The 10,627-nt window shown below is 44.0% G+C and overlaps 1 protein-coding gene across 1 annotated transcript; it reads right to left on the bottom strand.

Annotated features, from left to right (window-relative positions):
* Positions 1-369: 369 nt before the first annotated feature.
* acsl5 (acyl-CoA synthetase long chain family member 5) lies at positions 370-10,306 on the bottom strand (the record flags this gene model as incomplete). Its single annotated transcript, XM_083635607.1, has 20 exons — positions 370-507; positions 624-695; positions 976-1,077; positions 1,160-1,303; positions 2,427-2,543; positions 2,640-2,728; positions 3,071-3,143; positions 3,558-3,653; positions 3,742-3,876; positions 3,995-4,129; positions 4,383-4,460; positions 4,740-4,813; positions 5,177-5,228; positions 5,332-5,364; positions 6,944-7,122; positions 7,585-7,684; positions 7,980-8,081; positions 8,189-8,253; positions 9,589-9,700; positions 10,151-10,306. 20 exons carry the CDS (start codon positions 10,304-10,306, stop codon positions 370-372), a joined length of 2,052 nt encoding a protein of 683 aa, XP_083491733.1.
* Between the last annotated feature and the right edge of the window lie 321 nt (positions 10,307-10,627).

The raw sequence follows: 10,627 nt of genomic DNA, 5'->3' as shown, positions 1-10,627 counted from the left end.
GCTCTTGGCGTAGCTTGTTGAAGGACCCTTCAACACTCTGGTTGTAGTTATGGTAGCACTACGCCTCTGCCCAGATCAACATCAGGCTGCATGCAACTCTTCGTTCAGTAGAGAGATGAGTTTAACAGAACCTCAATCTCAGGAGGCTATCAGGTCTCTAGCACATTTGTTGCCTTAGAAGCCGTGAGACATAGTGGATATCTGTTTAATGTGCGTTGAGGAACTCATTGCGGGGGGGGGGGGGGTGCATTTTAGATACATGTGAAAAGAACTGGCGACTACATAAGAGGTTAACCGTTTCATGTTTTAATAAAATGTCAAAAAGGGGTATGGCCACAATGGTAGAGCTGGTGCTACAGGTTTGTCCCTTTACTGAATGCTGGCGTAAAGTTTGTCGATCTGCGGCTGGAAGAGCACTTTCAGCTCAGCCCTCTTGGCCTTGAGCGTGGGAGTCAGCAGACCGTTTTCAATGGTGAACTGCTCTGGGTGGAGGTGCACGTCTTTAACCTGCATGAGGAGGGGAGGGGGGAAAGGGCTGATGGTTAGAGTTGTGCCGATTAGACACTCTCGCATATACAACAGATGTGGTCGTTGATTTGGCAAAACATGTGGACTCGCGTCACCTGTTCAAAAGACTTGAGTCCTGCTTCTTTGCCCAATTTGGTCATGTCAGAAAGAATGGCTTTCTTCATTTCCTGTGAAAGAAAGGTACTTTTAGAATCTTTGTTTGAAGCGTTCATAAAACAAGCCATCTAAAAGTGTCACTTTCTCAAAATAGTGGGTGTTTTTGGCAAGTGCAGCTGAATCAGATGTACAAATTCTCTCAAGCCGAGTGGTGCCGAGTACTAGCCAAATATTCAATTTGATTTGCAGATATCCCGATCATGATGCATTTAACAGCAAGCATACAAGACTTATTTCTTTACTTCGTTTCCATTATTCATGATAATTTGTTAATGCAGCAGCACTCCTTACCATATTTTTGCACAGTTCCTCCAAGGAGCCTTGAAGCCCCAGTTTTTTGGCAAAGCATGGCACGACCTCGGGGTCAGGGACCACAATGGCTACTAGGCTGGCCTGCAGAGACAAGACAGTAGTGTGAATGACAGAGATTGTGGAGATTTCTGTAAACACACACACAGCAAAGCACTAGATTTACCTGTAGACTGTCTCCATGCACAAACACTTGGGCCACAGGTTCGCTGCGTACGTAGACATTCTCAATCTTCTCCGGTGCGATGTACTCTCCTTGAGCCAGCTTGAAAATGTTCTTCTTCCGGTCAATAATTTTCAGAACTCCACTCTAGCATGAAACATTTTCAGTCACATTGGAGAAATTTAGACCTTTGTCATTTGATTAATATACATCACAAAAGGAAGTGTGAGGAATGAGATCTTGCAGGCAGAAGATTGACAAAATAATGTACATTTTGCTGGTTTCAGTTTGTTTTACGCAAATTATGGCATTTTGGTGCAATTTATGAAATGGAGCGATTTTTACAACATGACCAAATTACAGACCCAATCATCCATGACTCCCATAGCAAATATTGTCTTCCTTATTGTGTGTCACTCAAATCTTGTACTGCACAGAAAACAGATTGCGCTTTGGTCCAGATAAAGTAGAGAGATGGTGCAAGAGAAACCATAAAGACGCGTCAAAACTATAAAGACGCGTCAAATTTACATTAACAATCTGATGAGTGAGTGAGTGAATAGAATCACTAAAATCACAGCACCTCCATCGACAAAATCCCTAAAGTTTCCCCCAAGGTGAGAAGAAAATACCCTCCAGGGAAATTAAAGAAATCCCCAAAGCAAGACAATTACCTCCTCTCTCTCGAACCTGTCGCCAATATCAATTATTCTCCTTACACCCGTCATTCATCCCCTTCATTTACCTGTAGCTTACTGTATACAGGTAGTGCCAACATCCCATTGTATTTAGAGCATGACAGTCACTACGGCCTATAGAGGCAAAGTGACCGCCTACTTCCTGCTTCAGCACTGTACCAGAGATTTTCATTTATTTTCCCATACACATTTTGTAAAATGCTTATAAAAATAGTCTTACTTGTTCAAACCAAACGGTACAGATATATTTAGAAACAGGAGAGACCACATAACATTTCACTCGGACCAAAATGTAAAAAAATTGCAATTGCAATTTTTGGTCTGAGTGAAATGTTCTATGGTCTCTCCCGATTTTAAATATAGCTGAACAGTTTGGTTTGACGAAGTAAAACTATTTTTATTTTTATAAGCATTTTACGAAATGTCATGGGAAAATAAATGGCGGATAAAAATCTCTGGTACAGTGCTGAAGCAGGAAGTAGGCAGTCGCTTTACCTCTATATTGCCGGGGGGGGGGGGGGGGGGGGGGTGTTGTATGCGGTCATGTTACAGGTAAGTTCTTTGGTCCTTACCGGCAGCCATTTTCCAATATCCCCAGTGTGGAGCCAACCTTCTTCATCTAAGGCCTCTGCAGTCTTCTCTGGGTCTTTCAGGTAGCCCTTGAACACGTTTTTCCCCTTGATACAGACCTGGCAGAGACCAAGGAACAACATGATCATATGAGACCAGTGGACCATTAACCATTTGTTCCTCAAACCTCTGAAGAGTGCATGTTCTTGGCTTACCTCTCCCTCACCGTTTGAGGCAAAGTAGCTCATTTCCTCAACATCCACCAACTTCACGACGTTACAAGGCACAGGAACCCCAACATGGCCTATAAACAAATCATGAGGCAGAGGGTTGCTTCTTCTCACTATCGTCATCACTTTAGAATGTTTGGTCAAATTTAATCAAGTTAAATAAAAATTCAGGGCTTTTCTTTTACTAAATTAAAAACTATAGTAGCCTAAGTGCTTGTTAAAAATGTCAAATCGCTTAGTGATCATTTTGCATTATTGCTGTAGATTGAAATTTCATCTTAAATATCAATGCCCGTTTATAATTCAAAGTTGGTTGATGTGAGGTATAGGCAATATCTCAGCCTACATGAAAGTAGGGGAGGCGGGACAGCTAAAGTTTCAACTCAGGCTTCCACTGAACTGTAAGGCCTACATACCAGAGGTGGCATCTCCTGGCATGGTGAAGGTGCAGCCGGCAGTGCACTCCGTTTGACCGTACGCCTCGAAGATCTAAGAGTACCAATAAAAACCAGAGAGCCGAGTCAGGGCAATGTGACCGGGTTGTCACGACAACACCAAGCAGTCAATGCCAGCGGAGAACGTACCCAAACACAAGCACGGATACATTTACCTTTTAAAAATCACATTGGGTTGTTGTGCACATGCATCAGAGTTCGTAAACTCCCAACTCATTTAAAGTAAAATTACACCCAGATAATATTTAATTCTGTGACCTGGAAAAAGGTTTTACTGAAGCGATTATTTTTATGAGTTTCCTGAAATGGCATTAAAGGCCAGTATAACATTTAATGACTTCGTAAAACGTCTCATGATTTGCATAAACACACAAAACACATTTCTAGGCTGAATGACGCCCTTGGGGTAATACAAAGTATACAACGAGAGGAGAACCAGTCTAAGTACCTGGCAACCCAGCGAAGCCCTGAGGAAGTTCAGAACAGGGGGAGATATGGGTGCTGCTCCCGTCACCATGACCCGCACACGTCCCCCCAGAGACTCCTAGAGACAAGATGGGTTAAAGCACGCGTCTACTCCGTGTGGTGACTCTCTGCATGACATCCTCCTCGTGACTTCAGCGTGGCAGTACCTGGACTTTGTGGAAGATGAGCTTGTCCCATATGCTGTTGTTCCTGATGATGCCCTCCCTCACCTCGGCGTATTTCCTCTGCACCGCAAAGTTCAGCAGCCATTTCTTGAAAGGCGTCTTGGCTCCACTCTGAACCTACATCGACACAATCTGATGTTTCTAAAAAGGGAATTTGCCTCATTCAAAATTAAGACAAGACTGGACATTTCGGGGTTGATATCGAGGCAGTGTTTCGCCATCGTTGGCCACTAACTTTGTCGTAGACACGGTTGAGAAGTCGAGGCACCACGGGGAAGATGGTGGGCTGGAGGGCTTTCATGTCGTCTGGCAGAAGTCTGATGTCGCCCTGGAAGAATCCCACCTTTGCCCCAGCACCATACATCACCGTCTGCGAGAGCGAGAGGTTTTGGAAAATCAGCCTCCAATAGGAAATCTTCATAAAAAAGATGGTTGCCATGAATGGGCAGCTATATTGAATTATACACGAATTGAAAACAATACCAGACACAAATACAATTCTCAAGTAATCCTGTGGCCCAGAAGATCTGCTGCTCCGCTTTGCAAATGGTGCGAACGGCACACACACACACAAAAATCAGCTAAATCCATTTTGATACTTCTCAGTGGTTTTGATCCTTTACCTGCACAACTCTCTCAAACATGTGTGCCAAAGGCAGGAAGGAGATGCTGACATCCTTGGGATTTGGAGCAACTGACGTCTGTGGGAGGCAAGGATTCCGTTAGCAAGAGGTCCATTTCCCAAAAAATACATTTCTTTTTAAAGGCGCCCTGAGCTACTGTACTGCACAGATACTCTAAATGCCTGCGGTTACTCAACCCATTTTACAAAACTATCCACTAAGCTCCTGGTAAGAGAGATCTGTCAACTATGGCTTTAGTTTAATGATTGTATACTTAAGACTAATCTCCATTTTCCTCACATCAGGTATTTAGACTCCGATGTCATTGTACCATCAGCAGCACTACAGTATGCATACCTCAAAGCTTTTGAGCACACCAGCAGTATCAGAAACCACATTCTCGTGGGTCAACATCGCTCCCTTGGGGTTTCCTGAGAGAGGGGAGGGGAAAATATATATTGGGGATGAGCTCACACAGCCAGGATACATAGTGCCATGTATTTGTAGGCATGTGCAGGAGATACCTAGTGCAATGTATATATAGGCATGTATTTATAGGCAGAAAAAAAAAAGTGGGAAAAAAGCCGATGCTTGTGGAATGTACAGTGCATAGGAGGATGGGTCTTCATTATGTCGTCTTCTCCTGTTCAATGGTTTCTTTGGTGGGCAAGGTGTTTTTCTCTTGCGTCTCGGTCTTCAAGATTTTCTACTACAAGATCTTTGACAAATGCATCAGCCTTTCAGAGGACTAAGAGGCAGGAGAGATCAATCCAAAGAAAGGGCAAACTGATCACCTGTAGTGCCACTGGTGAAGCATATGATACTGAGGTCCTCTGGCTTTGGTGGCTGATGGAGAATATGGGATAAACAGAATGGTGCTTAAATGCAGCTAAACAAATCTGATAACATTTGAATGAGATCATGCAAATACAGTAGAAACAAAACTTACAATCGGCTTTTGTAGATTGTTTTTCCCCAGAGTCTGAAAAACATGTTTTTTTTTTGCATTTAGGAATACTGTAGTATGGGATGGAAATCCAGATTTAAGATACTAGTGTTGGAATTAAGGCAGTATCACTAAGAAATGGCACACAGGCCAATAAAAGGTCCAATCCATAAGTTAACTATTACTGACACCGGTGGCCGTTAAGAGTAACTGCAGGCAGCGTGTACACTAGCTGGCGTGTGTGCACCATACTCTCAAGCGCCGCCGAAGCACAAGCAGCTGCCTGGCAACAGCAGAGGTGTTGGTTGCTTTGTAACATTACCTCATAAAAGTCACTTGCAAACGGCAACCTAGACAATTTATCAGCCAGATCAGCCTCGAGATGGCCAGGAAGGATTCTGGATGAATTAGTGGATGTTATTGTGGCATGTTTGGTCGTGTTTTGGCTTGCGTTGGCTGCGGGGTAAGTGGATACTCGCGTTAGCATGAGCCAGGAAATAGCCTGCTCCCCCTATATTATACGGTACAGTCTAAGTGGCCGAACACACCATACGCCAAAGCCATGCCGAAATGAAGCTTGAAGCAGACTCAAGCTGATCCGACGCCAAAGCGGTCACACCAGAAACATTCTCTTTTCCTCAGCGGACGGCTTGGAGCTGCTGCTCCGGCCCCTCCCACCCCTCACAAATTGCATTGACTGCCTGCCTGGCAGCTCGGGATCAGCGCACGGCACGCTTGGAAAATAGAACACAAGCTGAAACGATCGGATCAGCGTGGCTTTGGCGTGGTCCATAAGCATAACAGTAGTAACGTTAGGCATATTTACAACTGTTACATTCATTATCCACACACAAGACGGTAACATTATTAGTGGAGCTGGATGAGGTAATTGATTATCTATATTAGTTGGCCACGTTTAGCATCAAGCTAACATAACAGGCAGTCTCACCGCAGCTAACTGCAGTCAGTCAAACAATGTTCCATGACCATATAACGGTAGTAACATTAGGCATATTTGTGACTGTTGCATTATCCACAAGACGGTAATGTTATTAGTGGAGCTTCTGACCAGGGTGGTAAATCCATTAGCTCCACGTTAGCAAGCAGCTAACGTTATCTATACCCGGCCAAAACCACATTACAGCCGCTACAAGCAACAAGGTCCCTCCGTGAACGGAAAACACAGACTAGTTTCCCCCCCGATGTCAGTCACATTGCTGCTGTCTGGCCAGACGGGCTTCACTAGATAAATATGAATTTTTCTGTGTGGACTTTTTACTGGACTCTGTTGTTGGTTGTTTGCTGGCATTAGCTAGCTAGCGAACGTAACGTTAGCGTTCTTTGTTGGTGATGTATTTCCGGCCGGAGTCGGTACAAGAGGCAGGCTTGTGAACACGCAGAACATCACATCCGTCAGATTTTCTGTGAAATTGTGACCCAATGAGCAGAATCACACAGGCATAGTTTTGGAATGGGTGAACGCAGAGAGGCTGGGCTAATTTTTTAAGTTACGTAACGGAGTATTCACTCATTGGTAATAAAAAACAGTGAACATTTATTCCCCTCCCCCCCCAAACTTAGGGATTGGACCTTTCAACCCATTCAGTTGCATTACCTCCACATCTTGCAGGGACAAGATGTCCAACCCACACTTGGCTCCTCGCTCGACCAGCTCCGGGTCAAAAGGGTCCATAACCACGATGGTCTTCAGCACTGGAGTTTGCCCTTCCTCCCTGTTCTTCAGCAGCGTCTCTGCTCTGTCCTGCTTGTCACAAAGCACCGTGGAGATCTCAGCTGCAAGCATAAAAGAACATTTGTTGTATTATCTGTAACATAAACGGTGCAGATTAATTTGACGCTAGTGCTGTTGATATTATAAACAAGGCGAGCCTTTGTACTAGTTGAACTTTTGAACCATATTTGTCAACGCTATCAATTTATGGTTGCATGTTTCTTGAAGACGCATATAATTGAGGATCAGGCAGGTCCCGATTTATAACCCAAGACAAGCAGTCCCGATAGTGATAGCAGACCTGCTTGTAATGGTCATGACCTTGTGACGTGATGGTGGTGATTAAATCATCAAACGAAGAATGAAAGGCAGAATAGAGGAGAGGAAGAGTGTGAAAAGAGATTAGAGCAGGCTTGACACAGATCCCTGTGGAACGCCAGGAATGAGTGGACTTAGACCGGGCCCTGTAATTAACAGCAATAATAAGGTGCAGATAGTTGGAAGAGCAGTGAGGCTCCAATTACCACGGTCGATAATGAACACAAGAGCCTCAGGACCCAGGGTGTCGTACAGGGGAACTGCTACCATGGAGTAGGTGTAGCAGGCCAGTTCGCCAATAATCCACTGTGAAAGACCAATGACAAAGTAAGACAATTTGGCCCTTGTGGGTTATTTAATCCAGTTTAAACATGACTTCAGAGTAATGTTGATTCTGTGATTTATAAAATGTAAAACTCCAACAAAGAAAAAAAAATCAGAAAGGTGTAAAATGAAATAAATTGACATGCAGTATATTCCACAAGCAAGATCGGCAGCTTCTCTGAAGAGCCCCACTGCTTCGGTCGTGCCCCCCCACCCCCGTCTATCTATCCATCCACCTTCATCCTCTTGCTGCCCCCTTAGCAATGTCTGGACTTACCTCAGGTCTATTCTGTGCAAAGATGCCGATGAACGTTTCCGGGTTAGGCTTCAAACCCCTATGAAGAAGGCCTGAGCCCAGGTGCTCCGCCCTGTGAGACACCTTCATGGAGAGGGGTTACAGCAACGCTCAACTGGAATTCACAATCCACCAGCTCACAAACTTTACTTTTCTTGGCCATGGTGATAGTGTGTGTGTGTGTTCTGTACCTGTTTATACTTCAGCCACTGATATGGCTTTCCTGGTTTTCTATAGCCCAAGCATGGTCCATTACCTGCAAATGAAAAATGTAGCCGGAGGGTTAGAACAGATTTGATATTGATGAAAATGCCCATATTATGTTAAAGCCTTCTGTCAACCTTCAGTTTGGTTCTGAAGAGATAATAATTACATAGTACAGAGTCAAAACATTTATTTGAACTCAAACTGGTATTGACCCATTTTATTTACGCTTACTGTCACATCTGACCCAATAAGAGTACCGCAGGAATGAGTCCGGAAGATCTATGTTAGCACTTCCAGCTCTTTTGTATGGGGATTTTGGTTAAATGCTTGAAATAAGGTCTGTGGTTAACAAAAGTTAATGAAACAGGGAAGTTTGCAATTATCTTAACAAATGAGGACTATACCTTTACGATTTTTGATGTGTGATTTTCAGATAACGCCTCAAAAGTCATAAAAGTGGTCCTCATTTGTGATTATCTTGCCATTTCATGCGTTTAACCAAAATTCCCATACAAGAATCCCATTAACTTTTACACGCAAGAACCAGGAAGTGCAGGGACTTCTGGGTAGGCCTACATAAATACGTAATCCCCGTGGTCCTCAATTATCTCCTGGAGGAGATAATGTGTTCGGTTTTATGTGTTGTGTGCAAGTCCGATCCAGCGGTTCTTTGTATCATCTTTCTAACCGTTATTGAAACGTGACCAACACATTTGTCTGGTAAAACAAGTTCTTCGGGCCCAGTGAAAACCCTGTGATCCCATGGGATGGGTACATCTCCCCATTATAAAGCAACCCAATTGCCAGAATAAAATGTTGTCATTTCTTTCATTAATTTCATTGAGACACTGACACTGCAAAGTTACACTCATTATCCAAAAATGATTTTGCCATCTACCAGTAAGCGCCCTGAGATCTACCAGTCCAATCTACTGGTTGGGCACCACTGCTGTACATGTTCTTCTAAACAGTTCTTTACTTCTTATTGGCCATGGAAGACTTTGAATGGCTTGCAGCATGTGACAATAAATGGCACTAGCATAGCAGATAAATGCTGACAGGAGGCTGGTGATATAAAGGCCCACCCTATGACAGTTGTGTATGAGAGTAAGTGAAAAGGAGGCTGGTGATATAAAGGCCCACCCTATGCACCCTATGAAAATAGACCCTTTTCACAGCCACCATTTTGTGTCTAAAAGGCAGGAAGTTTCACAGGTGCACCAAAACCTTAATTAGGGTGTCCAACTTCCAGTCCATTTAGGTGTTCCAGTGCTGGGGCCCTAATTAGTGAGTTGGTTGCACCTGCATTTCCCCTGCCTTTTAGACACAAAATGGCAGCTGTGAGAAGGGCGAGTTGTGTATGAGAGAAAGGGGTTTTGATCACCTGAAACTCTCAGGCCCCTCTGGAAAACCTCGTAGAGGGTCTTGGCGTCGTCATGGTAATAGGACATCAGGTTGTTGTTATCTTCTAGCAAAGCACTCTTCCTTGCTCCATCCTAAACACGATAAGTAATAGCATAGAGAGCCAAAGTGAAACGTCACTTCCTGCTTCAGCACTGTACCAGAGACAAAATATTTTCAAACCCGCATTTTTTTACGTTTTGGTCTGAGTGAAAATAAATATATCTGAACCGTTTGGTTTGAACAAGTAAAACTATTTTTTATAAGCATTTTACGAAATGTCTATGGGAAAATAAAAATGGCGGATGAAAATCTCTGGTACAGTGCTGAAGCAGGAAGTAGGCGGTCACTTTGCCTCTATTCTGATGACCTGCTCATTAGTGTATATTATGTTGTTCAATATTACCACCCTGAATGTGTTCAGCAACTATTCCGGTAGAGAATGCATGCATGGTATCTATAACAAAGAAGATTTGTGCATGCATCCGTTTGTGCTCCTCTTTTCCATGTTCATAAAGAAACAGGCAGCGTTATCACTTCCTTACCTTGATACCCAGACTTTGGTGGTGGAGGTCAGCAGGGGAACGGAGGGGGCTGGGCCTGGTGTTGAGGTAAAACAGCGTCGCGGCTGCCACGGCTAGCAGCGAGACAATAGCCGGGTAGGGGAGAGGGGAGAACAGCAACTGGAAAAGAAACTCCATGCTGCAATGTCTGCTGGGAGGAAGACAAAAGTGGCCAACTAGTCAAGATTTAGAAAACGTAACATTCACACGTCATTTGACATGGTCCCAGATCACAACGGTAATCTTTGGGTCCAAAAGGATGCCAGTAAAAGACTAGGAATCGATTCCTAGGGTGGAGACTGACACCGGGCACAGACAGACACCACAGAGCCTTCTTCTTCTTCTAATGGCTTTCCGGTAGACTGGATGCCTGGCTTTCGGCACATTGTTGCCTCTCACAGTTGGATGGTCTCACTCTAGACCTGGTGGTTGTTCTTCTTTCAAGTTGCCAGTGTTTCT

Source organism: Poromitra crassiceps (genome assembly GCF_964638095.1).
Source record: "Poromitra crassiceps genome assembly, chromosome: 4".
Lineage (NCBI taxonomy): Eukaryota > Metazoa > Chordata > Actinopteri > Beryciformes > Melamphaidae > Poromitra > Poromitra crassiceps.
Note: the sequence above shows the minus strand (reverse complement) of the source record. Positions and strands in the feature narration are given on the sequence as shown.